Source organism: Echeneis naucrates, chromosome 13 (assembly GCF_900963305.1).
Source record: "Echeneis naucrates chromosome 13, fEcheNa1.1, whole genome shotgun sequence".
NCBI classification, from domain to species: domain Eukaryota; kingdom Metazoa; phylum Chordata; class Actinopteri; order Carangiformes; family Echeneidae; genus Echeneis; species Echeneis naucrates.
The window spans coordinates 24,792,091-24,814,534 of NC_042523.1; the positions used below are offsets into that span (position 1 = coordinate 24,792,091).

The following is a 22,444-nucleotide window of genomic DNA, read 5'->3' on the forward strand; positions in this document are numbered from 1 at the left end:
ACTGATAATCTGAGTTGTAAAAAGTTCGACGCACAGGAAGCTTTCAGGTTGGTTAACCCTCAGCACTCATCTCTGGTGCCGGCAGGTAACCTGCTACATTTTTACCATCAATAATTCCACCGCATGCATAATTGATCGGTTAAAATGCAGCTCACTTAGCTGCCCAGGCTGTGGTTCATATCTGCCATGATAGTTTGCCAGCAGCAAAACTATCCGTTGCACTAACCTGGATCTTTGGTGACTTCCTGACCGAGCAGGACTGATGTGTTCACTGGAGTATTTCTACTGTCAGGAAAATATCTGAGGAATAGAGCTCTCAGGCAGCAGGTGATTAAAACGGTCCAGTGTGAAGAAGTTTGAGAAGAAACACACTGATGAGGAGCAGAGTCGGGTCTGCAGGGACCAGGACCAGGAGAGCTGCTGAAGAAGTTCATGTTGGTTCTGACAGAAAGCTGTCAGAGCTGTGGACAGTCAGGGAGTCCTGGATGGACCCCAGTCCAGCAGAAGGTGGTCTGGTCTGGATCAGGATTGAGACCACGTGGTTCGTTTGAGGTATTTTCTGTGGTGAAACCAGCAGCAGGTTTAGATCAGCAGGACGTCTTTTTGGGGCAGCGCTGACTGTCGTCACTTCAGAAACATAATCTGAGGCAGCACGTCACCGGCTCTGTTTGACGAGACTGGGGGGGGGCTTGATGCTGGACTGTAACATCTGGACCTTCATCCTGCAGCCAGACAGCTGTTCAGCTCTGCGGCTGGGCGTGACATTGATGGTGTTAACTGACAAAAACACACACACACACACACACACACACAAAGTGACAATCCTCCTTCCTTCTGTGGCCTAATTTGCACAGCTGTGATGGATAACATACGGTGGCTTCAGAATCGACTCCCACTTCATCTCTTTTTGCACATTTGCGTTGAACTGAAATTTCTCCTCAGACGATGAATTCAGAGCTGCCTCTTTGCCAGCAGATGCAGCGTCAGTTTGTCTCCGTCCGGTCTGAGAGGATATGAGAGCTGCTGTCTTCAGGTCTCTCCGTCCTCATCCTGCCTGTTTACTTCAGGTCATTCTGGGCTGAAAAGCTTTGCTCCAGTCTCATCACCCACAATGTGATGCTGCTGTCCCCCAAAGAATGACCAACAAACTGATGATGAGTAATAATTCAGAATGAAAAGTACAGCTTTTCCCACCAAAATCAGAGGAGGCGGAGCTACTTGACAGCACCTGATCAGGTGACAGGTGTGTTTACACCAAATCATTTGGCCATGCTGACAGTTTTTCTGTTGCTGGAAAATGGAAAATTAACTCTAATGGTTCCAGGCGCAAGATTTCAGTCTTTCAATGTTAATTTTATCAATTTGAGATGAATTGCAAAGACTGACTGTATATATCCAAGTCCATGTGTCAAAACACACAGAGGAGTGTGAGCTCAGCACCTGGAGACTGTGAGATCAGAGCTGAGAGACGGCCGTGGACACAGTAAGGATAATGAAATGTGAATGGTGAGACATTAGGAGACGTGCTAAGTGCTGCAGGGAGCTGAAGAAGTCGGAGTTAACGTGGGAGAGTCAGAGGCAGGAGATGGTTCGTGGGTTAATTCAAGGCAAAGAGGAGACGGAGAACAGAAGAGGCAGTAATAGTACGATGTTTATGAGCCCCCCCCCGCTGTCCTCTCCCATCCTACTTTAGTGCCACTCAGGTGGAGCGCCTGTGGACCGCCTGCCATGGCAGCTCCATCTGAACGTCCCAGCAGGCCTCACCTCCTCCTCCTCACCGCCACACTGGTGCTTTTGTCACACTTCCATTAACCCCCCAGGAAGGAGTAAGGAGAGCCCCCCACCAACTGACGAGAGCTGACATCGTCCTCAGACTCTGAGTGGTGCCCGAGCAGAGCAGGCTTTTAGTTAGACGTCACATAACTGAGTTCATCTGGGCCTCACAGGGCGTGTCTGAGTGTCGGCACAAATCACGGCGTCCAATCAGCTGACAGCAACTGAGGCGTTGTAATTTACTAACAGCTGATTCATTTTTAAAGAGTGCTGCGTGATGCGTCTTTGTTTTGTGTGTGTCACCACAAGGACAACACGTTTTGTTTTTCAGTTTCAGCTTTTTAAAATGAAGTTCGAGGCACAAAAAGGCGATCGCCTCCTGATACAGATCACCCCGACCCTTCACCTTTGATCCCTGTGGCTCTGCCATGACTGTTCTTGGGTTTCTAACCAGATCCCTGCAGTACCAAAGGTTCTGTCTTGGCCTGTTGTGTTTGATGCCTGTGTGTTTGTGTTCTCAGGTGGAGATCGTCACCCATACGGGGCCCCACCGGCGCCTCTGGATGGGCCCCCAGTTTCAGTTCAAGACTATCCACCCTTCAGGCCAGACCACGGTCATCTCCTCCTCGTCCTCGGTGCTTCAGTCGCACGGCCCCGCTGACGTCCCACAGCCCCTCCTGGACTTTGACACTGATGACCTGGACCTGCACAGCCTCAGGTAGAAGTGTTTGGTCAGAACAATATTCATCAAACAGCCTTAGATTCCCCCTCGTTCCCGGTCCAGGTCCTGTCTGACTGAAGTCAGAGGCCGGACACTGTGGCTCGTGTATTTCTGATGACGGTCTTCTGTGCGTTCAGGATCCAGCCTGTTCGCTCGGAGCCCGTCAGCATGCCCGGCTCTTCCGGACTGGTGGCCGACCGTCGAGGACAGTCCAACATCATGGACGCAGGAACTGGTAGGAAACTATAGCTCTGTTTTTATATCTCCTTCTTCTGCTGTTATTCTTCATTTCATCCTCATGCAGTTCAGTCTTCTTCACTGAATCGTCTTTATTCTGGTCTCTTCCATCAGCGCTGTCAGTTGAGTTCAGTTTTGGCACTGACTTTGTGCTGAATGTTAAATATTCAACACTTTGATTTAAGGTGGAAGTAAAATGTTTATGATTATTACTGTTGTTCCATCTCGGGCCAAAACCAGTTGTGTGGTTGATTCCTTGTTGTTCTCCATCTGTGATGTTCTACGTGATACACACAAAGTTTTTGGGTTGTTCTGGAGTTGATACGAAGTTAACACGAGCTTAAAAGGGTTAAACACGTTGGATGGTAAATTTAAAAATGAGTTACTGATCGTCCGGCTCGTCCTTCTTCACCTGCTCTCTGACAGAAATGGCAGCAAAATGACGAGAATTCCTCCACAATCCCACATGAGTGGATTATCAGACTTTTAGCCATCGTTGTGTTGCATCCCCTTTGTTGTTGCTTGCGTGCCCTGATTGTGTGACTCCTTCTCTGCTGTCTGAGGCCTAAAAGGTGGATCATCCCTCAGACAGGATTTGATGGTATAATCTGTTTTATCCAATCACACGCAGACGAGTGGATTCTCTCTTTAAAATATGTCCCGAGCTCTCACACTCGTGCTGCTGTGACACGAGTTTTGTGATTTTTGTTTGTTTGTGTGTGCGTCTGATTCAGGCGAAAGAATTGTCACTTATTGCGTGACCTTATATCCTGTTGCCTTTTGTCTGGCGTGAGAGATAGAGCGGCAACTGTGGCGTCTGCAGCTTTATCTACCTGCTGCGTCTTGTGACGGACGTCGCTCATCTGATCGGCACTCACAGAGCAGCTCCCGCCTTTTGCCTCAGGTGTCGGCAAATATGTGCCGCTCGTGTCACCAAAAGGTGTGTTCAAATACTTTGACGTGTCTGATAGTGTCAGCAACACATACCAGCACATGACTGTAAACAGATGCACATAGATATGATCTGACCTCAACTTGTTTTTTATCACGCTTCCCTCCTCACATTTATAGATGTGTTGGTGTCTAATATTCTACCTGAAGGCCACCTGAAGAGCGTCAGACAGATTATATCTAAAAAATAAACGTGCAGCTAATTCATCTAATTTTCTTTTTCTTTTTGAAAGATTGATTAATGATACAGTTAGAAAATGAAATAAGAATCTTAATTTTAATCTGTAAGTGTTAAAACAAAAAGTGTGAGTTGTGATGGAACTGTCAGACATATAAAGTATTCTTTATACATCTGTCACAATTTTTTTTTTATTACTAATAATGTTAAATAGTTTACATTTCATCGTCACAGAAAGAGAGAAGCAGTGAAACTGGTTTATTCTCTTTTTCCTCATTCATGGGATCTTAAACACATTTCAGTGCAGCTTCGTTCAAAAACATGGCATACTCAATATTTTTTTAACTGTATTTAAAAGATTAATGAAGGATGAGAAAAAATAAATCAGAAAATGAATTATAGCCTGTTTTAACTCCCTTCATGGGAAATTAAAACACCTTTCCAGACATATATTTTTGTATCTATTATATTTGTATAATGTTGATTTCTTGGCACACTTCCTATATATTTTTAAATCAGTTTCAGAGCATGATTGTGAGGTTTCCAAATGTGAGAATGAGCCTTTCAGCATCCTTTGGTTTGAAGTCGTCTGTTTTATTGTTTTTAACCGCCGTGTTCAGTCTTTACCTGTATCTTCACTCTCACCTGTGAAATGAGCCTCTGACCTTCACTCTCCTGTCTGAGGCTCCTCTGTCTCCAGTGTCCTCTGTGTGCTCAGGAGAGCGGAGGCTGGCCGTGGGATGGAGGTGATGCTTATCAGGGCCTGTGTGTGTGTGCGTGCGCAGTGTTGTGTCCTGCCGCTGCCATGGCGCCGCCTCTTATCACACACATCACCTCTGTCTCATTCTCTGAGGAGCAGGCCTGTGTGTGGCACAACTCGCCAATATGAGTTTTCATATTTATAAGGAAAGCTGAATAAGTCTGATCAGACTGATCTGTGGTCAGTTTGTATCTCTAACATTATAAATATCATGTGAGATAATAACAGATTTTAAAATGAGTCAGTTACACTAAAACTAGGAATAATGTCTGGAATCAGTTTCAATATATGTCCTGATATTTAGTGAAATGGATAAAATGCATAAAAGTTGAAACATGAAATTCAGTGATACATTTGGAGAACAAAATATTTGCACTTCATAATAATAAATAATGGTAAATGACATTTTTATGTGACCAAGTGTCACCCCTCCGTGACCCGTAGAAAGCCCATTTGGATCTGACCTGCTCTGTCCTCCATCTGACGATGCGCCCCCAATCCTCCATTAGAGGAGGAGGAGCCTAAATTCACCGTCACAGGATGAGGATTCAGAGATGAACCCGGTCCATCCAGACCTGCTGTCCGGTCCTCCAGGTGGACCAGCAGCAGAGTCTGGAAGGCCGACTCGTGTTTCCTGTGTGAAGCTGCTGCAGTGACTCACTTACAGTCAGTCAGTCTCCCCAGTGTCTGCTGCAGCTTATCTCAGCCCATACACTCCGTTATCTCTGCCCCCCCCCCCCCGAAGTGACGGGACGCCGTCTGAGGTGACACACACACACACACACACACTGTGGGATGATCACAGTCATGTTTTTTGAGTCAGCTTAATTTTCTCTATGAGGAGTCTAACACCAACGCTGCTCTTTGACTTCCTCCATCTGCAACAAGAAGGATCAATAAGAAGCTGTTATCAATATCCCCGTCCCACCTCCCACTGTGGTGTGTGTGTGTGTGTGTGTGTGTCAGCTTCAGGCACAGCTAGACTACACAGTGGCATTTTGTGGCCCAGGAGGTCATATCACTAAAGAAAGAAAAGGAGACAGACCTGAAAGAGAGATAACACTGCAAGACTGAACGAAAGAGTATTTAATCTTACCTGTGTTTGTCTGCGTGTGTGTGTGCGTGTGTGTGTGTGTGCGCGCTGATAAATCTCCCCGTCCCCCTCCATGGTGCTGCAGTTGTGTTTTGACTCTGCAAAGAAAGCCACCCTGCTCCACAACAGGAAACAACAACCTCTTTAGTGTTAGCACGGTTTGTTGTTGTCGTCCTCAGCGTGTGTGGACAAATGTCTGGTCTTTGTTGCCTCAACTGTTAGTCTCCATTTTTATGTGTGTGTGTGTGTTGTTGTTGTTGTTGTTGTGTGTAGTGTGATTTATCTGTGGCGGTGAATCAGTGATAGTGTGTTAGCTGGCGGCGGAGCGGAGCAGGCAGGACATCAGGGAGCAGCTTATCACAGTGTGTGTGTGTGTGTTGGGGTTAATACAGGAGTCCAAAATAATAACTTTCAGAGCGCTTTGATCACACTGTGCTTTGTTTAGTGTAGATGTGTGCTGTGGTTTAATCAGTGAAGGATCAGCAGCTATCAGCTATTAGCCACATCCAGCTCCCATTATCACAGCTCCGTGTGTGTGTCTGATTGTGGACCTGCTCTCGGTCTTTCTGTGTTACTGCACCTGCCGACAAAGTGCCCCCCCCCCCGTCACCATCACCAGCCCCACCCTGAGACGAGGAGGAAGAAAGAGTAGACTGTGAGTGTCTGGGCCCCCCCCCCACTTCAGCCTGCCATCTTTCCCTCCCTCTTCATACCTGAGCAGCCATTTGAAGGAGCAGGCACCTGTGCTGTTTTACTGCCCCACCCCCCAACACACACACATACCACAGTAACTTACACCCCACAATTACCCCTCAGCCTCATAAAGGGCCCTTGTGTCTTTGTCCCATGGCGGCCCCCCTGACAACAGTAACTTTGGGGGCCAGAAAGATGGCCGGCCATCCGATCTCTTCCTTTAAGAAAAATGCCTCCATTTCCCGTGGACCCCCCCCCACTACCATTCACGATGGTATTTTCATCAATAGGCACCTTTGTCACCTTGCTGCCCCACTGCCCCCCCCCACCCCTCCTGTTGCCCCTGGGGTGTGCTTGGTGACAGAACACAACGGTCATCGTCACCCCTTTTTGCTTTGGAGAAGAAAGGAGGGAGGAAACGATCTGGCAGGAAGAGGAAGCAGAGGAAGGTGGAGGAGCTGGTCTGACCTGGACTCAGGACCACTGAAGAACTGGAATCATCTGGGAGTCCAATTCTGTTTTTATTATTTTACTTCACAGCCACAACATCATGTTTCCTGTTAACCATCAGATCAATCAGACAGAGAGAGGGAGTGTGTGTGTCAGATTTATAGTGGCACAGTTCAGAGTGACGTGGGCTGATCTGAGACTCATCAAGTCTCTCTGTCTCTTTATGCCTCTCTCTCTCTCTCTCTCTGCCCCCCCCCCCCGTTTTTTGTGTTGGCACATTTATAATCTGTGAGCGATGGAATGTCCTCCAGCATTAGTGTTATACAGCAAGTGCATGTGTGTCTGTGCATCCATGTGACTGTGTGTGTGTGTGCGGTGCCAGAGGGCAGTGAAGACTGAGCAGCTGCTCTTTATAGTGACTGAACGGACACCAATGTGTCGGGCATCTGTCACACGTTTACCCCACTGTGTGTGTGTGTGTGTGTGTGTGTGTGTGTGTCAGTCTCTTTTCCACTGATTTCATTATTATAGAGAAAGTATAAAATCGTAGAGGAATAAAGATTTATGTGCTTTTTATTAGTGACTGAGAACCTCATGATGGTTGTGAATGTGGATTGTGTGTCTGTGTGGGCCAGCTGCTGGAGCAGAGGATCATGCTGATGTTTTGTGTCCAACACACACTGACACGTTACAGAGCGTCGGGCTGAGGAGCTCTTTCTGTCGGTGCCACCCCATCATTCATTCCCCTGACCTCAATCTGCGGCGGGCGCCACGCCAGGCCGGCCGGCCCTCCGTCTGCCACAGGCCCCGCCTCCACCAACAAGACGTGGAAGGAAGTCATAGAACAGCTGTACACTGACCTTACACGTCTGAATAGGCAGGGTGACCCATCGGGGGGGGGGGGGGTGCCCAGACTCAGCTGATTCTGTCTGACTCTGTTCTCTGTAATCAGGGATAGAAACTAAACTCACTCTGAATGTTTCCTTCTTTTCCTGAAAAGTTCCTCTCGTGTGCTCGGGTTGTTCTACAGCTGATCTGAAGTTCAGATTCGGGGGCTTGTCCGTAGCAACACAACTCTTCTTCAGGATCTGTATAAAACATGCTGCTCCGTTTCTTTGGTTATTGATCTTGGCTGATTTTTGATGCCCATAATATTTGGATTCATTGATTCATTTCACTGGTTGTTAGTGATGATGGAAAAAGATTCAGTCCATTAATTCTGCTGCAGCTGAACATGCAAACATGTGCGTGTTTGTCGTGGCACTTTAGATTACAGACACACACAAACACACACACACGCACACAGCTGACCAAATATGGAGAATAAAGCTCCCAATAATAAATGGATATTAATTATTGATCATAAACCTGTTAATGAAGCTGCTGCCTCTAAAAACAAAGACTGACTGATATTCATGATGATGACCTTAAATAACTGACTCCGCCTCCCCTGTTTGATGACCCCACTTTGTTGACCAGATGAGGCATTTGTAGGCTTAGTGAGTCTCTTCTATGGCAGCCTGTGATGGACATATTTCCCCTAATAGAGCCAGATTGAGCTGACGCCACTGCTGCGTCGTGCTCTCATGGTCTCGGGGCTCTGAGGGGGTGGCCTCTCGTCATTATTGTGACCTTGTGTAGTCCTGTGTGTGGCTCCGCCCACTTTTAGCTCCAATCAGCCTGGACAGGAAACACCTTTCTGTTCTGAATTAGGAAAAGCTGCCTCCATCCTCCTCCTCCTCTTCTCAGTGTTTCTCCACGTCGCTCTCTCCCCACCCGAAACCTCCCAGGACGAGCACAACACATCACCTCCCTCTCTCTCTCTCTCTCTCTCTCTCTCTCCCTCTCCCCCTCTCTCTCTCTCTCTCTCTCTCTCTTCTCACCTCCCCTCCCTCCCTCCCTCCCTCTCCTCTCTCTCGTCCGCTCCATCCCTCCCCTCCCTCTCCTCTCTCTCGTCGTCTCTCTCTCTCCCCTCTCTCCTCTCTCTCTCTCCCTCTCTCCTCTCCCTCTCCTCTCACTCTCTCTCGCTCTCCTCTCTCTCTCTCTCTCTCTCTCTCTCCCCTCCCTCCCTCCCTCCCTCTCTCTCTCTCCCTCCCTCCCTCCTCTCTCTCTCTCTCTCTCCCTCCCTCCCTCCCCCTATCTCTCTCTCCATCCTCCCACTTCTTTCCATCTGCTCTCTCTCTCCTTTTCCAGCTCTCCCTCTGCACTTTCCTCCTCTCTCTGACAGTAACACTCTCTGACAGTGTCTCCATTCTGTCGCACTCTAATCCACCTCTGAGAGGTGTTAAAGCACTTACTCAGACACGCACACACACACAAAGACACACACAGAAACAGCATCACTCTAGATCCCGTAAGGTATCGATCTACCGTCCTGTTCACTCCTAATGGGATTTTTTACACCTAAGCATCAGAAAAAGCCTCTAATACATCGCTTCACAACACACACACACACACACACACACACACACACAGATAATTACTGAAAGTGGCTGAGCCTCACTGACAAGTGTGGTGAAAAATGAATGGAGGACAGAGGAGGAGACTGCACTTCACAGCGTGTGCATGATTCCCTCAACATCTGACTCATGTCACAGATGTTCAGACCATCTCCACATCACACACACGCTCCATTTCTCCGAGTGTGATGCTGAAATGACGAGTCTTTTCAAACAGCAGCTCCTCTCTGAGCTGGAGGAGGAAACACCAGCTGCTGCCACTCTGTTGGTTTCATGGAAATCTTCTCAGAAGCTAAAAGCTCCGTGTTCAAGACGTCGGCGGCCGCTCCGCCACACTTGTTGCTGTGTGGTATTTTCATCCTGCAGAAGGTTTACATTTGCTTCAGTGATTCCTGCTTCTCTTGTGCACAAACGTAAAGAAACTATCAGAAAAGTGCAGTGAGAGTTAACAGCAGCAAAAAGAAACAGTCAAATTTGTCATGTGGAGAAAAACAAGTTTCCTCAGATTGTGGGACACCCACCTCTTTGACTTATTCATACTTTCAGTGAAATAGCTGTTTGAAACGGGAACCACGAAGGCCGAGACAATAGCTGGACGTTGAAGGGGAGAGCTACTCTGGAACAGGAGTGAATTTCATTCAGGGAGAGATCACAATCTTATCAGACTGTCAGGTCAAAATGGATGAAAACATAAAGACCCCCCCACTTTGTTCTCTCTTTCCTCTTTCTTTCTTGTTTTGTCTCAGTTGTTTGACTGTGAGGAAACTGCTGCGGCACAGCAGTCCTACAGTTGTCTGACTCACTGTCTCAGCAGATGTTGTTTTTAACGTCTTTCATGTTTTTATATTACACCTTTATTTAATAGTGTCTTATGGGGAGGAACCTGCTGAGAGCTTTGGGCCAGACTTCTGCAGCTCGTTCAGACTTTAACTTGAGTGAATTTTCTTCAGCATGGAGATGCAGCATCATGGATTCATTTGAAATGTCCGGAGCTGAATAATCTCAGATTCTGGACCCTGAAACTGTCCGGACTGTTGATGAGTTTCAGCCACAGGCAAGCTGTTTCCTCTGGAGGGAAACATGAACAACCACTTTTAGATTCTATTTGTGGCAGCAAAAAAAGTATTTAATGTGCAGATATTAATGTTATTTAATGCAATTTACTCCATCTGGAAAACAAAAGCTCACTGTTGCTTTCAAGCGTCTTTCTTTATCTTCATCGCCTCTTTCCTTCCTTTTGTTTTTCTTGGTGTCACCTCAGGGCTGACCAGGTGGAGGCCACTGCAGGCTCATTTCCTCAGCAGGTGTGTGTGTGTGTGTGTTTGAGTTTGAGTGCACATTTACGTAGATGCTATCTGTTCACCTGCTCTCGTCTCACCACAGAAGCAGCCATTGTGTATTGATGCTAGGCATCGAAGGGCCAGCCCCCTCCAGGTGACAACAGGTGTTTTGTGTGTGTGTGTGTGTGTGTGTGTGTGTGTGTGTGTGTGTGTCGGAGGATAATATCAAGGAGGATATTGTTTATGCCGGAGTGGGTGGGGGAGTGGGCGAGAGGGGAAGAGGTTACAGCCTTTCTCTCTTCACCTGGAAATTATGTCCTGCCTCCATTTTACTGGAGTGTGTTTCCAATCACTGCAGGAACGTGAGAAATGTCCGCTTGGGAATTCCTCCCCAACTTCCTGTCTGTCTGTCCGTGTGTCTGTGTGTCTGTGTGTGTGTGTTTCTGTATCTGCAGTTTTCACCTCCTCGGCTTTCATCACTCTAAAGTCCAGTTAGTGTTTCTTTTGTTGTGTTGCTTCTTTTTTCTTGTTTAATTTGCACTTTTTGTCTAAAATGTTTTACAGATGTGTTTTTTTTTTCCTGGTTCACTTTTTAAAGAGAAGACAGAAAAACAAAGTGGAGACACATGAAGGGAAGATGCATCAGCAAAACAACAAAAGGACAACAATCTGCAGCAAAAAGAAGTTATGTATGAAAAGAGACTGAGAGGTTGAGACAGGCCACACACACACCTCTCTCCCCCTCTCTCACACAGACACACACGTTGAGGCGCAGCCTCGTTGTCCCTGACATGTAGTGGTTGTGGCAGCGTTAGCGCACGTTAGCATGTTGTGGCTGCAGAGCTTTGCATCTTTTGCTGCGGATCATGGCAGAAGCGAAGTGACAGCTTTCTTAGACAGAGCTGCTTCCCTTTGTCCTTTTCTTGCTGCTGCTCTGGTTTTGTTGACTGTGTTTTCACAGATTGTGCGTCTGTAGGTTTTGCAGTGTTGCTAGAATGAGCAGGTAGCTCAGAACGCCTTTTTGCCGTTTTTATTTATTTTTTTTTTTTTTTGGGGGGGTGGGGGGTTGTTTTTGGAAGTGCTGCAACTTTTGCAGGCTGTAGCTGCATGCTGCCATATTTCTCCTCTTATCTCTCCTCTCTCTTCTGTGTCTGTCTCTCGTCATCAGTCGTCCTCTTCTTCTTCCTCTACAACTCGTCTCCATCCCTGCGAGTCTCCCCATCGCTGTTATCGGCCGCACAGGAAGCTGTTGTTTCCACAGTGGAAGTTAACATCCATCTATCTGATGACAAGAGGAAAGAGTCCAGATGTGAACAGCTCTCCCTCCGTCCCTCCCTCTCTCAGTTCTCTTTCTTTGGCCTCAGCCAGAGATCGGTGTCTCAGTAACAGGCTGCTCAGTCTAGACATGAGGCTGGATGGTTAGAACCACTTTCTGGCACCAGCTCTGGCCTGTTAGTCCAGATTAGATCTGCTCCGGGCAGCTTGATTGATAACGTAGTTGTCGTATCCGTGGTTTCCGTGCCCGGTGTTGTAAATATGGTTTCAGAGACTGATGAGTGTAAAGCTGGGGGGGAGAGAAATGTTTTTCCTGATCAGCTGACGCTTCACCGGGAGCCGAAGCCAAGAGGAGACCACATCTGTGTCCCCATCCAGGGGACCTGGACAGACTCAGATCATCTGTGACACTCAGGAATCGTTCGTTTTTACTTTTGTTTCTTCTTTGTCTTTACTTTCTTTTAGACTTTGACCTTTGACCTGAACATGATCACGTGATACAGGATCAGCTGTCAGTGCTTGTCTTTGTGATCATTTAAAAAGCTTCTGGTCTCGCACACCCTCACATGGTGTGTGTGTTCATTTTCACCTGTGTCGCACTGTGTTGTCATACTTGGCCTGTCTGTGTGATTGTGTTGCAGCATGCACACCAAGTCCTTAATCTGACTTCAGGAGGCCGCAGGCCAGAAAGCAGCACAGCATAACTTTACCTGCCAGCCCCCAATCTGTGTGTGTGCTCATATATAGTGCCTGAGATTGAGTTAAAATAAAAGAGCAGCATTTGGTCGAGGCCGGAAATGTATTCAGAAGCATAACACGTAGTAAGAGCCCACTGCACACACACACACACACACACACACACACACACACACACACACACACACACATCCAACATGTGTTTCCAATGAAGGTAGTGTATGGGAGAGCTGGTCAGCCATACAGTATGAGGTCATCCGGTTTGGCATATGGATGTTTGTGCGCAGGCAGTTGTGTGTGTCTGTGTGGAGTGCTCTGAATTATCATCTCACTGTACATATCTGTGGGAGTGGAGACACACTCGCACTTACAGGCTACTATTGAAGCAGTGTGTGTGTGTGTCTGTGTGTGTTTGGGTGCATGTTTCTGGTCTTAGCCATCAACAGCAGTTCTGCCTTGTGTTGCTTAGACTCTATTAAAGCTCCTGCAGCCTTTCATCTGAAGGCTGTGCTTTTAGACGCTCTGCCTGGCTCTGTGTGTTTGTATATTTGACTTTGTGTGTCTGTGTGTGTTTGCGGGCATGCTGTCAGCCACTGGGCTAACAAACACACTTAATAGAATTTCCCGTTGGCATGGACAAGAAAAGGAGACAGGCGGCACCTCATATGTCGCTTTGTCTCTCTGTGTGTCTTTGTGTGTCTGTATGTGTGTGAGAGGTGGGGATGTTGTCACTGGCAGCTAGTTGTGGCATTTCCACGCCTGGCTTCCACTGTACCATTTCCATTCTCCCCTCCGGTGCCCCCCCCATCGCTGTCTTCCTCTCCTTGTAATTGGGGCTTTCGCTTATAATTAGTCAATCCTTGCCCCCCCCTCCAGGAGAGGCCTGATAGCATGGCACCTCAGCCCCAGTAACAAGCACCCTTTCCCCCCCTGCAGCTCTGGCTCTGCCCCCCCCCCCCCCTTTGCCCCCTGAGGTGCAGGGAGTGGGAGGTTTAGCTTAGCATCATGGCTAACTAGGCTGTGGAGCCTCAGAGCAGGCCCTGGCGCCGGCCAGCCACATCCCCACTGGTCAGTCCTGGACTAATCCAATAAATGAGCTGAGCAGGAGGGCAAGTGTCACACACTCTGTACACACACACACACACACACACACACACACACACACACACACACACACACACAGATACACATTTCGAGGACCAAAGTTGTGACAAGCTGCTTCTAATTGTGTTCTGTCTGTCCTCGTCTCCTCCACCTCAGGGCTCAGAGAAATTCCTCAACCAGTGGGTGTGTGTCTGTGAGCGTGTTGCGTTTTAATGTTTTCTCTTCTGTTCTGCTCTCTCTTCATGTTTCACTCCCCTTTTGCTTGAAATTAGTTTTTGCATAAAGTCTACGTTCGCTTTTAGAGGTTGACCTTAAAATTTGGTTTTAAGCAGCGTGACCCGTCTGATTACTTCACAAACTCTGCGGCAGACATGTTGTGGGGGGGTGTGGGGGGGGTCCGTTGGCTCTCGGAGAACGTGTTGCAATAAGGTGAGGTCCTGAGGAGTCACAGTGAGGAGATCCGGAAGTTCATTCAGGCCGTCACATCCTGCTCAGATGAACTCAACATCGACAGAGACGCACTTTATTAAACCGCCATATGATGCTGTTGTCATGGCGACACAGCCATCAGCCACATCATGATGACACTGACAGGTGAGGATCAGGTTTATGGCTCCAGATTTGGTCCAGACCAAGTCCAGGTCTTCCACCAGGATCTCTCTCCGTCTCACTGAACAACATTCAGGAAGGTTGAGGAACAAAAATCAGTTCAAGCTGTTCAAGACTCGGCTCCAAATCCCCCAGATCTCAATTAAGTCCAGCATCTGTGGGATGAGCTGGACCAAAGAGTCCAGATCCACGGAGGCTCCACCTCACAACTTCCAGGACTAAAAGGATCTGCTGCTAACGTCTCAGTCCAGATCAGAGGTCCAGAGGAGTCCAGACCTGCAGGATCAGGATCAGGATCAGGATCAGGTGTCCTCTGATCTTCTGCCTCAAGTTTTACTGAACGTCTCATTTTCCTCCGAGACAAAATCAAATGTGTTTATTCTTTGTTGAATTTATGCTTCGTTTAATGGATTTAGTTTACATCACAGAAAATGAAATAAAGTTAAATATTTACAGGGACATCATTTAAACACGTTTATTTCAGTGTATGATGACACATTATTTTCTGTTAGAAAAGTGATTATGAGAAAAACTTCCACAGTGAGTCAGAATCAAATCCCACTAAACTTAACAACATCAGGCTCCTTATTATGGGATGTTTTGTGGTTCCCATCGGAGGCTCAGCATCGTTTTTAAACTTCTTAACAAAAGCTGATGGCAAAATCATTTCCAACATATTTAAACCGTTAAAGAGAAGAAAAAAAAAAAACCTTTGACCAGAGAATCAACATCCTCCGCGCCACAGGAAGCAGCAGGCTTTATGGGAAATGTGGACTTCATTTACTGAACGCTGGCATTAACGGTGCCGTTGGCACGAGATAGAGGCTGCTGGGATCCTTCGCCACACCGCATTCGTTTACCGTAATTGAGTCACACACAGTTCATTTGTCAATGACATGTTGACGTTTTATGGCTCAGCGACGGTGAGGTAACGATCAGGACGACACCTGGTGCGAAGTGTTGGATCGAGGGGGGGATGCGCAGCCTCTCGGCTCACTGCTGGAACTGCACACAGCTCTCTTCTTTACGCTGTAATTTATCTTTTCTTTTTCATTTTTGTATTTTTATTTTATTTTTTTGTAGAACAGCAGCTGCTTTGTGCGATGTCTGATAAACAAATATGATCTAATGAAGCAGTAAGCAGCTCAAGTCTTTCTCTGCAAATCAGGAACACATGGCCCGACACACGAACATACATGCACACATGAACACACTGATGACACACAAGCCAGCGAGGGCGCAGATTCTCTGGCTTTTTGTTGTGTGCAGACACAGCTCAGTGAGTTCACAGGCGCCCGAGGAAGTGGGAACTTCTCACATTAATTTCACACTCGTTTTCTTTGTCTGTCTTTATTTCAGCCTTTCATTTTCTCTGCTCTGTTTCCTGCTTCTCTCTGTCCAGCAGGACAAAGGTGTTGTTATCCTCTGCCAATCCGACTTCTCAGATGATGAAGTCACAGTTTTGATGGCACCGACTTCTACAACCGGCGCACACACACACATGGGCACAACACATGACACAATGTGACCACAGGAAAAGCCCTGAGCCAGAACAGTCAGGAAAACTCTGGAAAACCAGGATACAATTTGGCACTTATGAAGCCTAAACGATTTCCTCCTGGGCGTTGGGCTCCGTCCTACTGGGAAAAGCCAAAAGACCGGCAGAGAAAATTACATCCGGGAAAATGTTTATGCAGCACACTCGGCTCCCTCGCTTTTTGCCCTGCAAATGAGTGATTATTCGTCTACTCTTAACCTCTGAAAAAGAGTTGTTGGGGGGGGGGGGTGGTGGAGCGAGGGAGATTCTTTCCATCATTAGCCTTTGGAAGGGGCGGCTGCTGGCATAGCTTCGCTCTTTTGTCACAATGTGAACTTTCTGTTTGGCAATGGTGAAAATATTTGAAGAGCACTTTGCACAAAATGTTGAGCCCTCGCTGTTAAAGTGCGCCGGGCACGCTGGGGAAGGTGGGTAATTGCCGTGGTGGTGTGGGGGGGCGGGGGGGAGTCCACGTTGAGTGCTCAGCTCACTCATGTTTAATCTCAGTGTGCTTCCACTGGATCCTATAGAGACATTATGTTCTTTAGCACAATTACCAGCACAACCCTAACAGACAGACAGGACAATGGGGGGGCTGAGGGGGGTGAGGGGGGTTAATAGACGTCCTGGAATAACGGGAATGGAAAACAAAACAACAAAAAATACATCTACCTTGAAGCTCTCTCCAGTATTATCAGGGACAACAGGGCAGTCGGCCAATCAGAAGAGAGGATGAGAGCCTCCCTTTATCAGCTGTTTTCTGATTGATCAATTCAAAAATACAGCAGATTTCAGGTTTACACTCACACAGTCGAACAGTCAATGATGAGGGCATGGCTTAGGCGTTTGACTGCATGGTTGTGACATCACAAAGTCCCAGAAGTCCTGACGGGCGGTTTTAAGGTTCAGTCTATGAATCCAGACTGACACAGAATCTGCACCTGATTTAGAATCAGAGACCACATGGAGGTCTACCTTTGGACTTTTAGACCATGTGGACCTTTAGATGTTAACGCCGGATGGACCTTTTACGTCCTTTCAGTTTAATTGTCGCTTTAATTACCTACTAATTTGTCCTATTTAATTCATAAACGTACGAACACATGACCGTCTCAGTCTGTTTGGCACTAGATGTTTTACCGTCTCCGTCTGAGAATCAGGAGCTCAGCTAATAAAGAGCAGAACTGGGCGAAAAAGTTGCTGCCAGTTGACTCTCAGCTATTTTCCATTCAGCTGTCAAAGCAAAAACTTTTGCAGTAAATAAACTGTCATTTGTGTGCGTGTCCGTCAGCTGAGCATCCTCGAGCATCAAAACAAACTCGTGGGCGACAAAAATGTCGAGCGAGATTAAAGCACAACCTGACGTCCACGATGGGCTGAAGTTTGATTGCGGTGAATTAAAAAAAAACAATCTGAGTTTGAAAAGTCACCTGCAGGTAAAAACCCGACTTCCACAGACGTTTCCAATGTTTTGATGGCTATGAAGGGCAGAAACTGAAGTTCCATCTGTCTCCACAAATGACAAGTAGGAAACATATATTCAACAACTGCTCAGCCTTCTCAGCTTCCCTCTGTACCTTAACAGAAAACCTCTTTTCCTCCAATCACTTGTCCTAAAAAATGTCTTTGCTGTTGAAGTTTATTCATTAATAAATGAAAGAAGACGTTTCACTTATTAACATCGTCTTGTTTTGATAAAATATGTCTGTTAGGCTTTTGGTCGTGAGAGAAAGTGACAGCGCTGATTGTGAGCAGATAAAGTATGTTCAGTAATATTTTTATATTACAGACTCCTGATCCTGAACAGAACAGACTGCATTTATCCTGCATTAATATTTATTTTACAATAGGTTTATTATTGTGTATAATATTTTTTCTGATCTTAGTCTGATCCTGCACTTCTCTGTATTTTACTTCTTATTGCATCTCCCCTTGCTGCTGTGTCAGCTTACGTTTCCTCCACGAGGGATCAGTTCATCTTATCTAACTCCCTCTGGGAACTTTATTATTTTAAGATAATTGCTGCGATTTACATCATGAAAAGAGGAGCAAGCAGCCATGTCATTCATTCATTCATTCATCTTCTACCTCTGATCCATTTCCGGGTCACGGGGGGTTCACTGTGGGCGAGGGGCGGGGTCACCCTGGACAGGTCTCCAGTCCATCACAGAGACAGACAGACCTACGGACAGTTTAGAGTCACCAATGAACCCAAGCAGGACGTCTTTGGAGGCCCCAGGCCGGGAATCGAACCGGGACCTTCAGAGAGAAACTCCGTGCCGCCATGCTGCCACTAAATTTATTCATTATCCCGTAACATTTAACATTTAAAATGCCAAAATACAAATATTATATTCAGTAATGAATTGGATAAAGTATTACATGAAGAATGTAAATGTGCAGACATTTATAAACATGACACTTTTACAAGCTTTTTTAGATACTAAAGTGAAACGAGCTCTAACGGCCTGAATCAGCGCAGATGTTTCTGAAACCTAAATAACAAAATCAGGTACAATCGATCTCCACACCATGTGGTTCATTCTGACGGTGTGAATACAGAACAGACCAGCTCCTTCCTCCTCGACTCATCCACTCTGTTAACTCGTCCCAGGAGGACGAAGGTGTCGGGTCACTTACTGTAAGGAGGGGAGAGAGCGAGCGAGTGTGATGGATGGACGCACGGGAGGAAGGAGGGACGAAGGAGCCTGGTGGGAGCCGTGGGAACTGGCAGGCATGACTCCGCTTTTGTTTTCTTTTAACAGCTCGTTCGCACATCACGTCTTCAGATGCAGGCAAAAGCAATTTGTCCTCTCTGTCTTCCCCTCTCCATCCTCCCCTCTTCCTCCCTTGGCCTTTGAATCATTCTCCAGCTGGGCCCAGTTTCGCTCATGCCGTGTCAGGGTGTCTGTTTGCATGGTTTTGTCTACGTCTGTTCTGTGTGTGTCTGTGTGTGTTAGTGGTACACACATGCAGCAGCCTCAGGACCTTGACCAATTCCCGGTGGAAAAGCGTGGCGTCTCTCTCCGTCAGGACATCTGGAAGTGGGCATTCTGCAGTCGGCAGCCGCTGCACTCTGACTTGATTATATTATCTTGTTGGTGCGTGTGTGTGTGTTTCTGTGCGTGTGTGTGCGAACTCACAAATCACACGTTCTGGCTTCAAATACACACACCTACTAGATGATAAACTAATAACTGGTGTGCGCATGTGACTGTCAAACTTTGTGAGTGCTGTATGTGTGGGTGAAGAAGGCCTCTTGAGCTGTGTGTGTGTGTGTCTGTGTGTGTGTGCTTGTGTGTGAAGGGGTCAAGTGGTGATTGCTGATGTTGTCTGCTTTAAACACATGTTTAGCCAGGGCCCACTCAAACGTTTGGCAACCATTAGACAACTTCCTCTCTATCTTCCGGAGTCAGCTCTCTACGGATTTGTGTGTGTATGTGTGTGTGTGTGTGTGTGTGTGTCTGTTTGTGCATGTAATTTTGTTTCTGTGTGTGTGTTTGCAGGTGTGGACACAAGCTGGAAGCTGTGCAAAAGATTTTTTGGAAGAATTTTTTACATGCAGTGATGCAAAACGTTTAACTTATGAGCACACACACACACACACACACACACTCGTGCGGCTCAGGCCAGACATCTCTCTGAGAGCTTTGTTTTGCTACAGGATCAGAACAACTGTGAACTTTACATGCGACTGTGGCCTCAGAGCTGCTCACGCACTCCCACAACATACACACAAACGCACACGTAAACACATACCCACGCACAGACACCTCAGGGCTCGGTTGGTCATCAGGAAATGAAAGGATCATTTAGCTTAGAGGGAGATGAGAGAATTGAGGAAGAGGTGGAGGAAGAGGTGGAGTGTCTGTGATTCCTGCAGCAGAGACAGTGTGATTCACCACAAAGAAAACACAACAGATGAGAGAAAAGCTCACTCCCAGCTTTGTTTTTTCAGAGGCTTTACACTTAGACACACACACACACACACACAAGAGGCCTGTTATCCCTGTTACTGCTCATCATGGGATTCCTGGAAGATGAAGGCTTGTAGCTAGGAAAGAGAAAGTTAAGGAAATCAAATCACCAGAGATGGTAGAAGAGAGAAGTGTCGCACTCTGATTGGATGTCAACAAACCAGGAAGTGGAGCGCTGTCGTGTCATGAAGAGCCCATCAGGGTTTAATAATGTGTGTCAGCAGCAGAGACTGAGCAGTCCTGGTTAAAGCTTCAAAAAGAGGAGAGCCTACATTTCCCATAATGCACCCAGAGGCGCCTTGATGGCGTTTTGTTGGGGAAATCGATCGAGGTCATTCACCTCCAACTGATCATTACACAGAATGATTTATGAACCCGAAGAGAGAAATGAGTTCAGAACTAGTTTAGCAGTCAAACGGTTGGAAGAGTTTAAAAGGAAGCTGTCGTGGAGTGGGCGGAGCCTACATGTTTCCTTTTTTTTTTTGGAGGGGGGGGGTAAAGAATGAAGGTTCTTCAGTTTTAGTGCTTACTCGTGCTCCAATCCACCAAAATACACAAACATCTAAATCAGTCGTTCCATTCTTGCCGCCATCTTGGTTGCCATGCACATCTCAACCTGCAGGAGCCGCCGCCAAGGCTGAGGCCTGTGATGTCAGCGATGGAGGGGGCACAGAGAGGGCACGGGCAGATCCCGCCGGGCATCGGGGCCACATGTGTCTCTGTTAGCGTTGGCCTCACACACCTGATGTTGAGTGTGTCGCCGTGTGTGCGCGTACCTTTTCATGCCCTATTTAGCCCGTCGCCGTGTGTGTAAGCTAGTTTATTTGTCACACAAGCAGCTCCTGGTATGAGGCAGAGGACGGCTGCTCACATTATTCATGTCTCCGGCTGCTGTGTGCGTCTGTGTGTGTGTGTGTTTGGCTATTTACATACAACGTGTACGCAAGTGTTTGCTCTTGCATGATTCTGCTCCTTCATGTGTGTGTTTACACTTCAGCCTCTGTGTTTGTGCTTCACACAAAGTGTGTGCATATCTTAGTGCAATTGTGGGTTTGCAGCCATGAACATGTGTGTGTTTATACAGAATCAGCATGGGCCTGACATTTTTATGTCGACGTGATATGTTTATGCATGTGTGTTTACAGTCCTCCTGACATGTGTGTGTACATGTGTGTGTACATGTGTGTACACCTGTGTGTACACCTGTGTGTGAGCCCCAGGTGGGCCCGGTCTAGCAGCTCCACATTAGCTCTATAACCAAACTAGTTTGACACCTCCACATCCAGACTTGCGTTGAGCTGCTGGCTCTGGCACATCCAGGACCAGCTCGACCTCGTGTGAACGCTCTGTCGCCTCCACTCATGCTCATTTAGGTGTGTGTGTGTGTTAGATGTGGACTCTGAGTGTTTGTGTGTCACCTTTTTCATGCACTTTTCATGTGACTCTGTTCATTTTTCACACGCAGAGAGGGAGCATGTGTAAATGTGTTTGTTTGTAGATTTGTGTGTGATTGTCACCTGTACGTGTGTGTGTGTGTGTGTTTGTGAGCAGCGTCTCCATTTACCTCGGTTGGCAGGTTGATGTGATGATGTGTCACCTCCGTAGACACCTGGTCAGCAATGGCTGCTAATCTGCTCCTACAGCACTGTGTGTGTCTGTGTGTGTCTGTGTGTGTCTCTGTGCGTGTGTGATAAACACTACATAAGTGCTCACAGCAAGATTTGTGTGTGTGTGGCCTATATTTGACAATGGAGCGTTTGACAGACAAGATGAATCAGACAAAAAAAACACACTCATGTGTGATGGGACAGTGTTGCTGCTCCACACACACTTCAGATGGATTAAAGTGTCTTTGTCCAGACGCACACACTCACACAAACACACACATGCTGCTGGCGGTCATTAGAGTGTACGAAGCGCCTGCAGGCAGCGAGGGCCTTTTAGCTCAGACCGTCTCTTTCTCTTGTTCTCCTCATTTCTTCTCGTCCTCCGTCCTCCTCGCAGGATGACTGCTGGCTGCAGCTCGGCCACTTAGCCAACACACACAGACACACAACAGTGGCGGAGTGTTTTGTCACACAACACAAATACTTTTGTGCAGGCTTTGTCTGAGACGCTGCTCTGTTCACTTTGTTCAGGGAGTGAGTTTGTCAGATCTCTGATGTGTGTGCTCATCACACACTCACACAGCTTGTGGTCACAGTAGAGTGTTTATTTATTGTGTTACGGTGAAATACAATTTTATTGCGTTTGTTTTTGTTATTTCTGTTTCGAGGAGCTAATGTACACATAATGTGAAGGTTTCTATCGATTGTCCATCATATTATATTATATTTTATTTCATTACGCGTTGACCTTCTCATGAATCAATATAAACCATCAGGTGAAGTTCAGAGGAGGATCCTCCTCCATTACAAACTGTTTCATCTTATTTGAAATATTTTTATTTTTTAGTCCGTTGATGATAATAGTTCGTCCCTTGGTAGTTTTCATTTAATTGTTATTTTATTGATTCCTGTCTCACAAGGCTCAGCTCTCAGAGCAGATCTCACCACTGACGAAGGAAAGGCAGAAAAGAGGGAGCAGATGTTAGTTCAGATTTATTCTGTCTGGTCTTCATGTGCGTCGGCTCTGATGCTGAACAGTTCTGG

General features: G+C 46.8%; 1 protein-coding gene across 1 annotated transcript in view; it reads left to right on the forward strand.

Moving 5' to 3' along the window:
- bcas3 (BCAS3 microtubule associated cell migration factor) overlaps nt 1-22,444 on the forward strand; it is a 226,006-nt gene that overhangs the window by 89,948 nt on the left and 113,614 nt on the right. The window contains exons 21-22 of the mRNA XM_029518420.1: nt 2,295-2,491; nt 2,632-2,729. Coding sequence (XP_029374280.1) covers nt 2,295-2,491; nt 2,632-2,729 — 295 coding nt within the window. The remainder of the gene's footprint in view (nt 1-2,294; nt 2,492-2,631; nt 2,730-22,444) is intronic.